The sequence below is a fragment of the Triplophysa dalaica genome, chromosome 24 (assembly GCF_015846415.1).
Source record: "Triplophysa dalaica isolate WHDGS20190420 chromosome 24, ASM1584641v1, whole genome shotgun sequence".
Taxonomy (NCBI): Eukaryota; Metazoa; Chordata; class Actinopteri; order Cypriniformes; family Nemacheilidae; genus Triplophysa; species Triplophysa dalaica.
Genome location: NC_079565.1, coordinates 10,797,848 through 10,816,287, shown reverse-complemented (window position 1 = coordinate 10,816,287; position 18,440 = coordinate 10,797,848). Strand labels below are relative to the sequence as shown.

General features: G+C 39.4%; 1 protein-coding gene across 1 annotated transcript in view; it reads left to right on the top strand.

Moving 5' to 3' along the window:
* tjp1b (tight junction protein 1b) overlaps positions 1-18,440 on the top strand; it is a 77,280-nt gene that overhangs the window by 46,226 nt on the left and 12,614 nt on the right. Inside the window, 13 exon segments of the mRNA XM_056739238.1 lie at positions 7,535-7,591; positions 7,901-8,025; positions 9,499-9,601; positions 10,276-10,609; positions 10,935-11,041; positions 11,160-11,328; positions 11,449-11,593; positions 13,153-13,188; positions 15,892-16,019; positions 16,255-16,360; positions 16,452-16,602; positions 17,154-17,262; positions 18,167-18,386. Of these exon segments, the coding sequence (XP_056595216.1) occupies positions 7,535-7,591; positions 7,901-8,025; positions 9,499-9,601; positions 10,276-10,609; positions 10,935-11,041; positions 11,160-11,328; positions 11,449-11,593; positions 13,153-13,188; positions 15,892-16,019; positions 16,255-16,360; positions 16,452-16,602; positions 17,154-17,262; positions 18,167-18,386 (1,790 nt within the window).

Here is an 18,440-nt window from a genome sequence, read left to right as displayed (position 1 = left end):
GAAAGAAAAAAGGTAAGGTTCAGGTGTGTAAAGTGAGGTACAGTAGTACCCATTCATGTTGTCATTCTGCCACATAATAGACACACGTAGTACATATACAGCAATAGAGCGAAGCAACCAATGCCGCGTCTATGATGTTCATGTTCATAAGGATTTTGAAGACTGGGAAATTTTGAAGAGGGAACTTAAAAAGTTTGCATCGCAAGAAATAATCCTAAAGAATATAATTACAGTTGGAACAGATAGTTGGTTTTATTATTTGAAAAGGGCAGCGTTGATTAAGAGAAAGTATATACATTTACATTTATGCATTTAGCAGACGCTTTTATCCAAAGCGACTTACATTGCAATATCCTATACATTTATACCTAGGTAAATGCAATCCCCTGGTATCAAACCCACAACCTTGCGTTGTTAACGCAATGCTCTTACCACTGAGCTACAGGAAAGCCATATATATATACAGCAGGGAAAATAAGTATTTGACATATCAGCATTTTTATCAGTAAGGGGATTTCTAAGTGGCTTATTGACACAAAATTTCCACCAGATGTAGCCATCAAGCCAAATTTTGAAATCAGAACATTTAAGTATACAAGTTCAGTCATGATAAATAAAGTGAAATGACACAGGGAATAAGTATTGAACACACTTTATTTAATACCTTGTAGAAAAGCCTTTGTTGGTGATTACAGCTTCTAGACGCCTCTTGTATGGAGAGATCAGTCGTCTGCATTGCTCAGGAGTGATTCTGGCCCATTCTTCCACACAAATGGTCTTTAAATCTTGAAGGTTCCTTGGGCCTCTTTTCTGAACTTTGATCTTCAGTTCTCTCCATAGATTTTCTATGGGATTTAGGTCAGGTGATTGAATGGGCCATTCAAGCAGCTTGATTTTCTTTCTTTGAAACCACTTCATTGTGTCCTTGTCCTTGTGTTTGGGATCATTGTCTTGCTGAAATGTCCAGCCTCTTTTCATTTTCAGCTTTCTGGTAGATGGCACCAGATGTTTATCCAGAATGTCCTGGTACATTTCTCCATTCATCCTGCCTTCAATAATATGAAGTCTGCCAGTACCCCTTGCTGAAAAGCACCCCCAAACCATGATGCTTCCACCCCCAAACTTAACTGTTGGTATGGTGTTCTTGGGGTGGTGGGCAGTGCCATTTCTTCTCCAAACATGGTGTGTAGAATGACTGCCAAAAAATTCAATTTTGCTTTCATCTGACCATACTATAGTCTCCCAATAATCCACAGGCTTCTCCAAATGCTCTTTCGCAAACTTGAACCGAGCCTCAACATGCTTTTTGATCAGCGTCTTGTTTGGAGTCTTGCGTGGTGAGCGTGCATGGATGCCATGGCGGTTCAGTGCATTGCTTATAGTTTTCTTTGGAACAACAGTACCTGCTGATGCAAGGTCTTCCTGAAGTTCTGCCCGAGTGGTTCTCGGCTCTTGGAGAACTCTCCTGATTATTCTTTGGACTCCGAGGACAGGGATCTTACGTGGAGCACCTGATCGTGGCCGGTTTATGGTGAACTGATGCTCTTTCCATTTCCGGATAATGGCTCCCACAGTGCTCACAGGAACATTCAGCATTTTTGAAATGCGCCTATAACCATTCCCATCAAAATGCTTTTCAACGATAAGATTAAGAAGATCAACAGAGAGTTCTTTGCTTTTACCTATCATGAAGTCTTTCCTGTGTGCCTCCAAGGTAATGAGAAGCCTTTATAGGCCATCAATTAGCTTTCTCCTGGCTTTCTATACCATTTTGCACCTTGTTACCTTCATGTGTTCAATACTTATTCTCTGTGTCACTTCACTTTATTTATTATGACTGAACTTGTATACTTAAATGTTCTGATTTCTTTGTATGAATTCAATATTTGGCTTGATGGCTACATCTGGTGGAAATTTTGTGTCAATAGCCCACTTAGAAATCCCCTTACTGATATATATATATATTTATGGGAGATATTTCTGGTTCACTCTCTAAAAGAGTAAGGTGCGATAATGCACCTTAACGTAGTTGCTGCAACAAGAAGATGCAGCAGCTCATGTTAATGTCTATGTTAAAAAACAGAACACAATGGAGAAGGACACATTATAGAGGTATTTGTTCTGTTTACATTTTAGCAAGATGTTCCTACATCTCCACTATCCATCTTACTGCACCCGCTGTCACGGTTGACATTTTAAAGTTCTGTCAGTCACCTCCCTCATCTTGCAGTCTTGACTCAAATTGGCTGTTGTGAATGTACCGACGTCATCATCCCAATCGAAAATCGATGATATGATCGCGGTTGTCCCGATTTTTCTGATCGGGAAGTGTAAGATTTGATCTGTGAATGGCTCACATTACGTGATAATTCAGACCGAACATTCGATCCGATCGAGCCCATGGATAAGAAGGGAAAATCTGAGTAAAATCTGACCGAGAATCCTGTAGTTTGAAGCAGTCTTTAGGTGAAACTTCTAAATAAATTGTGTACTAAGATTTAGTGTCAACAGGAATCGTGTGGCCCCTTTGTTAGCTTTTCGGATGGCCGATGAAAACCTCCCATAAATTGTGATGAAATGGTGCAGGATGTAGCATCAGCGCTTTTACAGTGGCGATCAGCCTTAAGATGTACATAAATCCTCCCAGCTCTCCCTCCGCTCTCCAAAGTGAAAACTTTCTCCAGCCTGGCTTCAGGCATCCTGCGTTTTGCTCGCTGGCGTTTATGAATATTTAAGCATCCTTGTTTTCTGTATTTTACCTCGGAAGGCTTACTTGATATGTATTTATACATATGTTTCCGTGTACTTCTTATTTATTATTAAACTGTTTGTGCCCCTCTTGATGCTTTGTAATTCTTGTGTAGTGGGGTGCACGATTTATTGAAAAGAAACCACACACGATTTGGGGATTGGCTGCAATTTAGTTTTTTTTATGCGCAGTTTGTCAGTGAAGTATGGTTCACAGGAAATCCCATGCTCCACAGAAGAAGAACCACACTTTCAACCAGGAAATGCCGTATTCCTAACTGCATCTGGCATCTTTCTATCACTGTATTTCAAGCCTCGGGTATTTTCATGAAAATAAAGTATATTTATAATGATTATGTTTGACGGGTGTTGCTTTTTTAAATGCACTCAAACACCTTTCAGATGGAGCAGCATCTCCCGATGATCACAGAGCCATGCTTCATGAACAAGCTGTGCATAAATATAATCGCAGTCTTTGCCATTTTTCAATCACCAATTGCGATTTTTGAATGGGAATTGTAAATAAGTCCTGCAGCCCTACTTTGTAGGTTTTTTCCATTCCCTCCGACTCAGAATTTAGCTGAATTGTCCCCAACACTAGAAAATGAGGTAGGGATGCATGAGATTGTGGTTAACAACGGGATGATGAAGCCGAAACTATGTTTTTAATAGTAAAATGCATTTAGAAAAAGACAATTAAACAGTGAATTCGGCTTTCAAGGACTTCCTGTTGCATTTTTGCCAACACTTTTAAGGATCATTCTGTCTCTGTTACTTTTAGCTTCTTCTTCTAGATTTTTGCGATTTAAGGCTGAAGTATGGTTTCTTCTATGGTTCAATCCTCATAGCCCGATGGCCTCATTCACATTTTAGTCCCACATAATACTATAGACAAACAGTGTTGATATATAGTCCCTCTCCTCCATTGTAGAACCTGCATGAATGCTCCTTACGGATTCCTGTAAGCCAGGAGAGGTATTGCAATATTTTGCGATGCTCGCATACACATAAAAAAATGAAGCATACTTCAGGCATACGTCTGTTGTTCTGAAGACTTGCTCTCTAATGCCCCAAACAAAAAATCCAACAAAATGTTACATGTTCACATTCAACGAAAGTGGCATTAGTCGCAAACACAAGGATTTCAGATTTGGATACACAGAATTTGTATGTGACTCTTTCTAACATTCATTCAGCAGATGCCATTTCTAATCCACTTCCTTGCACCTGATGTGAGGTGTTTTCTAGCTCTTGACAGAAACTGAGAGCGGCTGACTACATCTGAGAGAGCTTGCATTATTCTGAATTAATTGTCTATGAATGGGAATCCTTGGATCATACTAAGGGATTAGCCTGGATACTGTTTTTGCTTTAATGTTTTTCTCATCTCTCCGTCGGCTACAGTGATTTGCTGCAGTGCCGGCTTATACAGCAAAAGTCTCCACGTCTGATATTAACTACAGTTTGCTTTACTGTTGACTTCTATTTGTGCAAACTAAGCTGACCAATGGGGTTTGCTGGAAATTGGGTATGACGTAAATGACAGTGAGGCTGTGAAGGATGATAGTTCAGTCTGTTCATTAGGTTGTAAGGGATAGGTTATCCAAATCTAAATTCAGTCATCATTTATTCAACCTCAGGTTGTTTAAAACCTGTTTATGACTCTTTCTTCTGTATAAAACAAATGAAGATATTTTGAGAAATGCCTTTATAGTTTGTGTCCATACAATGGAAGTCAATGGGGTCCAATGTTGTTTGGTTACCGACATTCATCAAAATATCTTCTTTTGTGTTCTGAAAGTTTGAAATGACAGAAGGATGTGTTTTTAACTTTTTATGTTGCCTATGCTTGATCATTTACACTTCTAGATATGGTATGTGGTGGAAAGTCCGGCACAAATGTGCCAGACCGCTGCGATTCGCAGGCGGTTTAACAAGCCTCTGAAGATGCAGGATATGTTAATAGCGTCCAATCGATACCATCAGCTCCTCATTGCCATGCAGGTGAAGGGTTGAGCTTGCAGTAATTGTCCCCTAGCTCAGCACATTTCCCACAATGCACTGCCCTCTTTTTCTCCTTACCCTTGTCCTCTTTCATTCTCTGCGCCACTCATCAGGATTTTCCTTTAGTTCATAATCCATCAGTCACCTTTCATTACATTATAATGATCAGTTTCAGAATGAGCTCATTTGGTCGGTGTCCTGAAATTAGGGGAGGATTTCCTCGAGCGTAATGGATGACGATCACACTCATTTTCAAGAGGGACCGCCGTCCCATTTACCATCTCCCAATAAAATTTGAAATGGACAAGGAATAAACGCCTCCGTGGACACAGCAAAAAGACATAAATGTTCGGACTAATGAGTCTCTATCGGCCAAAGACTTCATTTGGTCAGATTAGCCAGCGAGCTGAACCAAAACTGCTGAATCTTCAGAATTCACTGTCCTTTATAAATTGTGGTTGAGATTAAAGAGATCAGAGCAGAGTTACGACATATCTTGGCCTTGGCAAGAGAGCGATAATCATAACTCTATCTGTCAGATCAGAGCAGGCCTATATCGCATTTAACTAGCCATGTGCTAACAAGATGTAGTGTGCAGTTTAAGACAGGGTCGGTGTAAAGGGAGCTGCCAGCTGTGAAGTGGAGGAAACGGGACGCGTTGAGTTATCATCTGTGAGGTCAAAGGCGTAAAAGGGACGAGCTGAGACTTGATCTCCAGAGCGGTTGAAGGTATGGGACGAAGTGTCATTCATCTTGTCTCTCTTGCTGTGAGGTCATGAGGTGATCGGTCATGATTCACATAGAAGACCAATCAACCCGTCATCACGCTTTCCATTTGTAAAGGAAACGCTATCTGTAAAAGTGTCCAGAGCTCTTAGTTATGACACCTCTGTTGTTAGCAGTCATGTGGTTTCTGTGTAGCATCGTCAACCGGCGTGTGATATTCTGAGAAGATAAAGATTTTGCTGCAAATGTTACAAATATTTACAAAAGAAATTTTTCAAGAACAGAATATTGCTTTTGTATTTATTTTACTTATTTTTCAGTTTTATTCAGAATCATTGGAATAAGTGTTTAATGTGTCTGACCATTTTAAAGATATATCTGGGAAGTTCCATGCAAATGTTAATGACGAAAAAATCAAATACGTTTTTACCAATCTTTTTCACCACACGGATGTCAGTATTTGCTGGTTTAAATACCCATGTGAAGTACCCAATTTTCATTAGCATAACAGTTCATATTAATGATGATTCCTCATAAATGGGCACATAAACATTAAATTAATATAACTATTTGATGTTCTATCAAGGGTCATCCTTTCTCCATTTGTTGAGTATTTTGGCTTCTGGTTTTTACATTTTAATTCACAGAAATCCTATAAATCCAGTATAACTTTTGTTTTGTCACGTCCATAGTTAAATAAATATTTTCTGATGTCTAGACTCCATTAAACCAATGATTTCGATAAATTGATAATATATACATTTTCAGAAAAATATATTTTGCAAGTTTTGACTGAAAATGTCACATCCATAGCACTGGAATTGCACATCTAAAGAACAACTATGTCTGTTATACATCTGCGCTCAGAACGGTCAATATGGCTTTAAAACCGTAGCCCTTAATATTTTTTGTTTTGTTTAAATTAAATAATTTGTCCTAATATTTTATGAGCAATGTTTCATAGGATAATTCTTGTGTTGTGACTTGCTACAGTCAGTGCTTCTATAGATCAAATTCCATTATGTCTTCAGGCGTTATATGTGCCGTTGAAGGATGGTTGGTGATTGTGTCGTGTAGATGAGAATGGCAGCTTTCCCCTTTTGTGAAACAGAGAATCTTGTAAAAGACGTGTGAGAAAAAGAAAAATAGTTATAAATAGAAGCGTGCGAGTATGCAGAAGTCATGGATATCCTGCCAGGTGCAGCCTCTGGTCCTGACACAGATGACTTTCCTCATTCTTCATGAGATTCCTCACTTGAGTTCTTGCCCTGGACATGATAGAGTGATCACACGGTTATAATTTGCTTTCTTTCATTTTTTTTACAGTTTAAACGATTCCGTTTCGGAACAACAAGAAATCAAACCGTCCCTATTTAGTAGTTATGCACCGATATATCGGCCAATAATCGGTATCGGACCATTGAACCAATTTATTTAACACCATAATTATATGAATTAATAACAAAATATTAATTTGATCTTTAGAATCTGTATCTGTATCGGCGGGTGCTGTTAGCGTTAATGCTTGTTGTCAAATTTAGAATTGGTTTATCGCAAGAATTGTTGAGATAAACAGTACTCTTCATTGTCGCTGTGTCTAGATTCTTTCTGAGCAGACTGCATTGCAGAAGCGATAGAGAAATAAATTAATAAAGCGCTCGAGAACCTCAGGTGGCTTTGCTGTATGTCAGCATGGTACATCTCCCTGTCCTTTCTTCTGCCTGCTGGAACATCATCAAAGGTTCAGACGATTGTGTGGCAAACAGAGATCAGCCCGGCGTGGGACTTACCGTCGCATCCTTTTTTCAACATGTTACAGAATTTACACATTCTGTTACATAACAATACGTAGGAAGCTCATTAGTTCTCTATGGAGGGTTATAAAATCATATTTTGGGCTGTTAAGCGGCCAGAAAGCATTGGAGATATTTTTAAATGTGTGAATGGGTATGTGTGTTGGATTTGAATGAATACTTCTCAATTCTATTCAAGTTATTTACATTAATGAAGCGATTGGTATGTTTCTCACCTAATTTCTTTCTTTTTCTCAATGCAGAGCGGAGCAATGGACGAGACAGTAATATGGGAACAGCACACTGTAACTCTACACAGGGTGAGAAATCATTCTGTTTAGATTTTTTCTGTGTTTTTATATGCGTGGATCCTCAAAATTCAGGTCCAGCTTACCCTGTGTTGCTCTTCATGACAGATGCCCTATTGTCTCTCTTTTCTTTCTATCTGTGATGATTTCTTTTTATCTCACTGTCCTTCTCTGTATCTCTGTGACCATCACACCCCCTTGTTTATCTTCACATTCCATCCCTCTTATCTCTTCATTCCCTTCATCCAGTTCTGTCCCTTCTCTGATTTGAATACCCCCCGCCACCAGCAGGCTGTAAACATGTAGCTGTGTGTCCCACAGGCGCCAGGGTTCGGCTTCGGGATCGCTATCTCAGGTGGTAGGGATAACCCACACTTTCAGAGCGGAGAGACGTCTATCGTCATATCAGATGTTCTGAAAGGAGGCCCAGCTGAGGGCTTACTGCAGTGAGTCTCATTTTTAACAGGGTTGTGTGTCATGTGGAATTTAATAAAAAAATACATTTTTAAATTCACATTCCATTCCTCATTCACCTGCAGTTTTCAGTTTGATATACTGTGATTTAAAGGCACAATACGTAAGATTTTTCCATTCAAATATCCAAACCACTTGTACTCGCGTTATCCCACATGTTTCCAACAATGTGTGCACCCCGAGGAATGTGAAAAAGGTCCACGCTTCACAGTATCATCAAGCGACACCATGTTTACGCCTTCTATTAGCGAAAATAGCATGCAGTATATTGCACCTTTCACATGTGGGGGTATTTACAGTAAAGTGTTTGAAATGTCACCTATGAATATTTATTGAACTTAAAATGTTCATTTTATGGGCTGTGGTGGAAGATCATGTTATCATAGCATAATCAAATTTATTCAAACTAATGTATAATCAATACATTTTTATGTGAAGGTTTTATTTTTAGTTTGTTTAAAGGGGTCATATGACATGGCTAAAACGAATATAAAAAAGTGGAAAAAGTGAAAGGGACCTATGTTTCAGGTATGGTGACCCATACCCAAAATGTGCTTTTAACCCATCCAGAGAGAAGTGAACACACCCACAGCAAGTCGTGAATACACGTACACCCGGAGCAATGGGCAGCTATAACTGCACCGCCCTGGAAAAGGTCCGTCCGATCGTTTGTTATCGTTAGTTTTAGATGTAATGCAATGTGTCTACATGGTTTAAGGTTAAAAAACGCTGGATTTTCCACATACCGTTCATGTTTGTATCTCCTCTTGGCCCCGCCTCTCTGAAGAACTCTCGCTCTGTAAGCAAGGTGTGCTATGATTGGCCAGTTAACCAGTGCGTAGTGATTGGTTGAATAATGCAAGCGTGTGACGGAAATGTTTCGCTTCCAAAGTGATTTTCTTGACAGCTTACACCTTACTTGCGTATACATTTTGGCGGTCTTAGTCAAATCATACCACGAACTGACATAGATTTGTGGGGGCTGTGGTTACACAAGGCATTTCAGGCAGGTCTGGGTGAGCATTCGCTTTTAGATAGAATGCAACTTTCGTTCCCACAATTAATTTTTGCAATTTACATGTCTAAAACATGCATGAGCAACTTAAAACACACCAAAGTCACAATAATAACATATTCGCGTCATATGACCCCTTTAAAGGTAACAGTAGTTTTGACCATTTGTGGTGCTGTATGGCTAACCTATAATCTGTGTTGGTTATATTAATACTTTTAATGGTTTCAGAAACGTCCTACAAAAATATAGTCCTAATGAATGATGTAATTGTTGTTAGATTGAGAGTCTTGCCGAACCCCACTCTTCACCATTATAAGCGTCTCAAACCCGTAACACATGAGCCGACAACACTGCTGATCAAGCTTTGCTCAGTGTTGCGTTGAGATCAGTTGGAGTGGCACTTTTGCTTACGGTGTTATGTTTTTGGCAGAGAGAATGACAGAGTGGTGACGGTCAACTCCGTCTCTATGGACAACGTGGATCACGCGTATGCAGTGCAGCAGCTCCGGAAAAGTGGGAAGAATGCAAAAATCGTATGTATGCCTTTAGTTTACTCAATTCGCTTTTCCTCCGATTAGGATGCAGAGACCTCAATCATAATTAGGTAAACAGTGATGTGGAAAAAAGGATGTAGTGTGAAATTTGCATATGAATGTGTAAAAACGTGCATAAAGGTCCACTACATACATTGTAAAATAGTATTGAAAATTTAAGTATTAGAAAAATTTTATGCATTTTATACATTGAACAGATTGCAGACAATGTATGTGTTTTATTTTTTAAGCACTTTTTATGTAAAAACATCTGTGGAGTGTCATTCCAAAATGACATAAAACATCAAACTTGAGTCAAACAAAAATCAGTTTATTTGTTAGACGACGAAAATAATATAATTGTGAAATTGTACAACTTTTGTACTGCTTTATTGTAAAATATTTGTATTTGTTAGACTGCCAGTGATATAACTGTACAATTATTTCTTTGCATTAAAATAATTTGTACCTACGGTTTTTATTTGCATACTTTAATTATTTAGCAGTTCTAGAAGAACGCAGACGCATCTAAAAAGTCTATCTTGACTCTAAATAAGAAAAGATAGCGCAAAATGTACAATTTCAATTAAAAACTAGAATTTTAGAGGGGATTATATAGTAGATATATGATGTCATGCATGTTTTGTGACAAAACATCTCTGTTCTACCTTCAGACCATCAGGAGAAAGCGGAAGGTTCAAGTGCCCATGGGCCGGCCGGGCGAGCGCGAGACCATGTCGGAGCACGACGAGGACGATGACAGCTACGAGGATGAGATCTACGAAGCCCGAAGCGCACAGAGTGGGCAGAGTGCCTACAGCGGGGGCGGAGCCACGGGCCGGAGGAGCAGCAGGGGTGACCGGCTGAGCGGGAGGAGGGACCGAGACAGAGAGCGCAGCGGCTCCAGAGAGAGGAGTCTGTCCCCACGCTCGGACCGCCACTCTGTGTCCTCCAACCTCCCTCCACGCCCAGCCAAGGTCACCCTTATCAAATCCCGCAAAAATGAAGGTGAAGATGACCGTGTCGACCCTTGCCAAACTGTTTCATCCAGTTACGTGGAGTTTTAAATGAATGCAATATGTTTTGTATGGGGGGGGCATTGGGGACAAATGCTGTTATTGATATTCCATTTATTGGAATACCTTTGCGTTTTTTATTTAGGTGTTAAGTTTGTGACTGTATTGTCTTTTTGTAAGATGAATGCCGATTGGTTTGATGTGTTGCTTTGTTTTAATCTGCTTTTAAATTCAAAGTTCCCATCAGAAAAAGCGTTCAGGGCTAACTTATGCTAACATTGGGTGTGTGTCTGTGTTGCTGCTTTTTACACTGTAAGCAGAATACGGGCTTCGCCTGGCCAGCCACATCTTCGTAAAGGACATTTCCCCCGAGAGCCTGGCGGCCCGAGACGGAAACATACAGGAGGGTGATGTGGTGCTCAAGGTAAGATAAATGAAGATTAATGGGAGAAAAAGTGTAGTGTTTTAAGAGAATAGTGTATAAGTTTTATTTTTTTGGTTAACTGTTCTTTAAGTTGTGTGCTGTTGAACTGTTCATTTAGATTAATGGCACAGTGACGGAGAACCTGTCCCTGATCGATGCCAAGAAGCTGATCGAGAGGTCAAAGGGCAAGCTGAAGATGGTGGTCCAGAGGGACGAGAGAGCCACGCTGCTCCATATCCCAGATCTAGATGACAGTATTCCCTCAGCGAACGCTTCTGATCGAGATGGTGAGAGAGTCTCTGTACAGCACACAGATCTTGGATTCGAACCTCTTAAATATGTTGCGTGAGTGATCTGTAGAGGTGTGATTAACATGAAGAGATGTGAAGTTATTGTTTGTTTGTTAGATATTTCAGACATCCACTCCGTGGCCTCCGATCATTCCAACCGATCTCATGACCGGAAGAGGAGCAGTCGTTCTCGTTCTCCGGACCGCCGCTCAGAGCCGTCAGACCACTCCAGACACTCGCCTCCTCAGATCAGCAACGGCAGGTCCGATATGCTTTGTTTACTCTAAATGGAATCATGAAGTGCCTTAAGATTCCCACAACGAGTTCCTGTTGTCTTTGTGTATATTTGTGTTCCTTTATTATTTTATGTCGATTATCATTCACAAATTCCAGTTCAGTAGATTCAGGTGTATTTGAATGTTTGTTTTTTTATGGGATGGAGTTAGATTTATTACAAGCACAGCCATCTGTCTGCCCCCTCAGAGCCGTCTCTCTCAGACCAGACTGCAGAATTTGCAAATTGGAAATGGCCTAGATAGATAAAGCGAGTTTTGTCAGCGGTAGGGTTAAGAGGAGTGTAATTTCATTTCCCTTCAAATGTCCAGGGGGTGAAATTGTGCCATTTCCTACATTTATTTATACCCTAGTTGTTTAAAAACTCGATACTGATTGGCTGGAAGTTGTGCATTAAAACCATTTAATGCACAGGTATTTCCAGTCACTTTGAAATTAACAGTGACAAAAATAACTGTCATTTTCACATGTCTGATCATAAATTACACTGTAAACATCAGTTTTACAAAAGCTTTAACTTGGCAAATGACGATGGTATAAACCGGATAATCCACAACTAGCCGTGCATTAAAGGATTTTAATGCATTGGTGTGGTTCTTGGCCTCTCCGTCGTGCATCAAAACCCTTTTATTTAAAGTGACTTTACACTTTAGGTAAGTGTTCCCTTGTAACGAACCCACAACCTTCCCCTACCTTCTCAACATGCTGTGTTGTCTTATCTCATTTAAGTGTACGCTCATAATTAGATTTTTTATAACATTGCTTTGTTTATCTGAGGGTTTTGACATTTGGGGTGGCACTAGATGTACCCAGGTGGTTGCTCATTATTAGGGGTATACGGAAATAAAATGTATGCTTTTGACTATTGCAATATTCATTAAATACACAATTCTAAAATTCAGCAAAACATTGACATGTATTATAAAATGACAATAGAGAAACAAGCAAATAGGGCTGCACGATATTGAAGAAAATATGATATGTATAAAGGATTAACCACCTATGCTGGACTCTTTTGGCTGCTTGTATTCATTATTTATATATATTTTTTATATTTTTTATAAAATGTTCTAATGAGCGAAATTAACTTGTTGGCACAAATACATTTTTGTCTACAAAAGTAATTTCAAACATTGAAGTATACACTTCAATTAAACATTAAGATTAAAAGATTAAGTAGTCATAAGAAACTCTTGTCTGGTATTGTACATGTTTAAAAAAAAAATCTGGAAAAAGCAAGCATCACTCTCTCTGTCCCACCAATCTCTCTGTTATCTACATCCATCTAAAACTTTGACTATACATAACGTTTTTTTATTAAAATCAGTACTAAAGTACTAAAATGATCTGTTATTGCAAACCTTTCCACAGTTGTGATATTTCAATATTTTCAAAATCTCTTACAGTGAGTAAAATATTGCAGTATATCACACCACACAGTTGACACTTTTATTACAGATTGTCAGCTTTGAACGGTTGAAGGGTTCACCAGGCTTACATTGACTTCTGATTCTTGTTTTGAATCAGGGCCGCAGGGCCGACGTCTCAGAGAAACCGGCCAGTGTAAGTGTTTGGGTCATGTTAACGGCGTGTCCTGAGCGTCAAACTCAAAGCTAACCGAACTAACGCTTTTGTGAGCTTTGCACTAAAGCATGCAACGTGTTCGCAAGTGTTGTGAATCGAAATTTGTGCATAGTGTGACCGTAAGCAGTGTGCTGGAATATGTTTGTCTTTTTATGTTAATGACTTTGTTCTTTAAGTGATCTTTGTGTTCTTCATGATATAACTTCATTATCCCGACATCACTCGGCTCTAGCTAAGAGAATGCAGTTCAACAAACCAAACAGGGTGCAGAAAATGCGTTGGTTTGTACGGTACAATCACAGCATGCATTTGCATCATATACAGTATGTGCCTTCATTCATCCTCAGTAACCACCAAACCCTGTCACAACTGGTCTCAGCTGTGGGCTTACCCTTTTCCAGGCAAAACGTAGCACTTTTTCACACTTTTCCCAAATCTCGACTGGGGAATTGAGAATTGGCCGTTTTTTGGAACTTTGGTCTCTGGAGAACATAAGAGGGCGTCACTCCGTTGTGGGGGATTTGAAACATTTGTTTTATTTCCTCTTGCCCTCTCATGGTTGACTTTCGCTTGTCATTCTCTTTATAAAGATGAAAGACTGTATATGTGTGTTGTCAGATGTCCTGCCAAGCTTTTCTGTGAAAACTAGTCGCATGCCGTTTGGACACTTGCCATTGGCTCCGGCATATTCCCAGTTTCATTGCACCAACATTCTGAAGACCAACACAACCCAGCCCCGTAAAGCAATCGTTTTTTCTAAGAAAGTACAATTCGTCATCCCTCTCTGTTCATTTTATGAATCATAAGATTTGTAAAGATGCTTGTGCAGACCTCCAAGTTTTAATATTGTGTAGAGTAGTGCGGTACGCCACACATCTATCCTCAATGTCATCAGCCCAGCATTTTTTATTAGGCCACACTATAATTGCTGGGAAGGATATTCGTCATCGTCTTGATTAAAACAGGACCAGATGTGGCGGCACGGCCGCGCAGTCTTTTAAAGCTGCTTGATTTGGCAATCCAAGGATGCGCATGTGACGCTAAAGGCCACCGGACCTGCCATCTTTGCCCTAGCCCTGATTTTGTAGTGCATTCACAGTGACCGCGCAGAGGTGCACCTGGAATCTCTTACGGTTTTTGTCTCCTGGATTTCTCCAGATCAGATGGGCCGTGCTAAATATAGTCCAACAAAGAGCCGCAAAACACAGCTGTGACCTTCAAGAATACCTAGCTGCTTTAGCCACTCTCTCTCTCTCTTTCATCTGCCATTTGTCTTTCAGTGTAAACACTGTTTTATGGGTTGTGTGCTCCGACTTGATTGTGTGGAAAAAGCGGTTGTTGTTTTTGGTTGTCTTGTTGAGAACAGAGCATGCATTAATCATCAGAAAGCTTGAAGTGAGCTGCACTCATCCTTTCATTTCACATGGTTACTGTACTTTAATGGTGCTCTGGTGTGCAGGTGTGTTATTCATGTGTGTTTGCTTTAGGACAAAGGTAGTTTGAAATAACGGTCTGTGGTGGAAGGGGCGTTCACGTTGATGCCAATGTATCACAGACTGATGTATCTGATCGTGATTGGCAGGCAGGGTCACGTGAGATCCAGTGCTGCACTATGATTGGTCCTCGGTAGAGGTGTAGCGGTATAACGCATATGACGATACCAAGAATTACGATATGTCCCGGAAATAATTTACGATTTTTTTTATGTTTGTGTTTAATCCTATTGGTTATATGAACACGGTGTCTTGTATCATAACGTTACACCCCTACTGCCCCTATGCCTCGCTTTTCATAGTGTAAAATTTAACTTTACACATATTTATGCAAGTTAATTTACTCAGTGTGAATGCCCCTTTGGAAGTGGTTGACCGATATATTGCGATCCACCGCTAAATCTTTTAACTTGGCCAATAAATTGTTTCTTTTGTCCACTTTACGACAGACAGTCATTCATAAAATGACTTTATATTACTATAAAATTTGAGTGATGTCAAATGAATTCATTGATCTAAAATAAATGTGTTTGTTTATATTAACAAGCATGTATTCTTTTGTATATGCCGTGTATGTATTTATATGTGTGTAAATATGAGTAAATAAATATTTATATTTACACAATGTAAATTATATTTCATTGTAAATGTATTTAAATTTGTGAAAATATTTGTTATATATACATGTGTATCTGTATTTATATATATACATATAAATATACACGCCACACACATATACAGTAACATTTAAATAAATATTATTTTGGAATCGCTTAATCTTGAATAATCGAGATATGACAGCACAAATATTTTTATGTAATATAAGTATGTATCTCTTTAACATTTACCGATAACTAAGCAAGTAATTTATTGCAATTACATTTTTGTTTATTTGGCCTCATAACTGCCACATTGCCTTCTCAGTAAAAGCATAAAAAAAGCATATCGGTTGACCCCTGCCCTTGAGTAAGTGCATTTGGGAAATTCTTTTTGTTCATAAGTTCAATGAAACAAATCACTCAAAGGTTTCCTGAAGTGTGGCATTATTTGCGTTTATACGAATGTGTATTTATACAAATGATGGTGTTTTATATAATGGACAATAGTCTGTAGAATCTGTCAAGTAGTTTGATGTCCGGTCTGGGATTCTTACAGCTCTACTTTGTTGTCTTTGTATTCACACACGCAGCCACAGGAGTCGTGATGAGGAGAGGATCTCGAAGGCTGGGCCGCTGCCCATACCTGCTAAGATGGTGGAGGAGATGTCGAAAGAGCAGAGCGCGAGCAGAGAAGAGAAACAGCTCCCCCCTCTGCCAGGTCAGAGGTCACTGCATATAAACATACGCGCAGCGGCAGAAATAAAATCATTTCAATTTCAACTTAAGTTAAAGCTTATTGCTAATATAATATATAACTACATACCAGAAACCTGTTTTTCTATATGGCATTGTGACACATTAAAAACACAAACAAAAACCAGTTCCAAATTGTGTCCGGTAATATTTTTCAGTATAAAGCGCTTTATTTAAATACTGTGTCTTGATCTCCTCAGAGCCCAAGCCTGTGTATGCCCAGCCTGGTCAGCCCGACGTTGACCTGCCCGTTAGCCCGGCAGATGCACCTGTGCCCAGCGTCACCCCTGATGACAGCATCCTACGGTACGGCAATTTTCTCAAATCGTACAGGCTGCCCATGTCGGTTGACAGAGAAGTTAGTTCTTTAAATGATGTGTTTTGTGTTCAATTCCAGGCCGAGCATGAAGCTGGTGAAGTTTAAGAAGGGCGAGAGCGTCGGGTTGAGGCTCGCTGGCGGGAATGACGTTGGGATATTTGTGGCGGGTGTACTGGAGGACAGTCCTGCTGCTAAAGAAGGTCTGGAGGAGGGAGACCAGATTCTCAGGGTGAGACGCGTCTCAACCATCAATGCTATCACCAAGATGTTGACAAGCGGCAGGACATTAAGCTCTTGCGGTGAATAACTCAAATGGGACTCTTTAAGGATTGAGGTTGGGGGGAGATTTGGCGTCCCGGCTTTTATAACCCTCCGTTTAAAGGCACTTTAAAGACAGCCCTAGTTTTATAGTGGCTTCCGCTTCCAAAATGTCCCTCCCCTGCTGTATAAATGCTATTAGACTTTAGCACGTGTGAAGATGCTTGCCCTTTCTCAGGATGGTTTCCCCGGTGACGTCGTTTCCATCTCCACGCTGCCAAACGTTCGCTCTTTCTCTTCCTTTTTGTTTTTTGGCCATTTTTTATTCGAAACAATGTTTGTCACCTTCCTTGCAACCCGCAACTCGAAAACTTTCACTATGTGTTTGGCTTTTGGGAATGTTTCGTAAGCCTGTCTCGTAGCGTTTAGGATCGTGAATCAGATTGTTTTACTCTCATTCACTAAACTCCCTCTGGAAAGGCATTTTTGTTTAAACTGTCTGTTCTTGAACTTTTCCCTCAGGTAAACAATGTGGACTTCGCAAACATCATCCGTGAGGAGGCAGTGCTGTTTCTGCTAGACCTGCCCAAAGGAGAGGAGGTCACCATCCTGGCCCAGAAAAAAAAAGATGGTGAGGATGAGTAAATGTGATTTCGGAAAGTAGGACATGGTCCTGAAACAACATCCTTTTTTAAGCTACATTTCTCTCAACCAATCAGATTTGAGTTTTTTTGTTGAGGGATAATGTGAGGGTAAAATTTGTGATAAGGTTAATGAGCCGTCTTTGTTTATCAAAATCCGACCTGCTCCTCTGATATAACCAAGATCACATGAGCGTACAATATTAACCAATAGTATCAAAGCCTCACATTATAACATTCAATTAAATTCAGAAAAATGAAATAATTTTCTACTGTGCATTATCTTTTTGAATAAGGCATTTATTTAAAGACAATGTTGAATTATGGAAATTGTGTTGCAAATTATACTTTGTCTTATCTTTAAATCAAAATCAAAATAATGAATAAATAAAGTACAAATAAAATACATAATGATCAAAAATAATCAATAAAAATTAATAATCAATAAAAATGATAGTCTTGATTTTTTTATATCATTATTCGCTGTACAATTTCTAAATAGAAGATTATTATATGGAACAATGCAAAGCATTCCTGAAATAAAAACATCAAAATTTATTTCAATTGATTTCGTTTTTTGAATGCAATTTTTTTCCTATAAAGATAATATATAACAATTTTAACATAATTTTATACATAGTGGTTTATCATTGGACAGTTGCTAATGTTAAAAACTAATGCATCCATCTAACCTGATATTTCAGTACTAAAAATAAATCATAAAGAAGTTAAATAAAATTAAAAGTGTTATGTTGTATATTTTTTGCTGTTGTTAGTCTGTCTTTATTTATTTAAGCTATGGATGTGACTTTTTATGGAACCACCTATATAGAATATGAGACTTGATAACAGATTCCTGCTAGTTGATTCTGATCCGGTGTTTTTGAATCCCAGTGTACAGACGCATTGTTGAGTCCGACGTGGGAGACTCATTCTACATCAGGACCCATTTCGAGTACGAGAAGGAGTCACCCTACGGCCTGAGCTTCAATAAGGGCGAGGTCTTCAGGGTGGTCGATACCCTTTACAACGGCAAGCTGGGATCCTGGCTGGCCATCCGCATTGGCAAGAACCACCAGGAGGTGGAAAGGGGCATCATCCCTAACAAAAACAGGTACTGACGTCGATTGGTGTTCGTTTATATATGTCACCGTCCAAGTTCGCAACA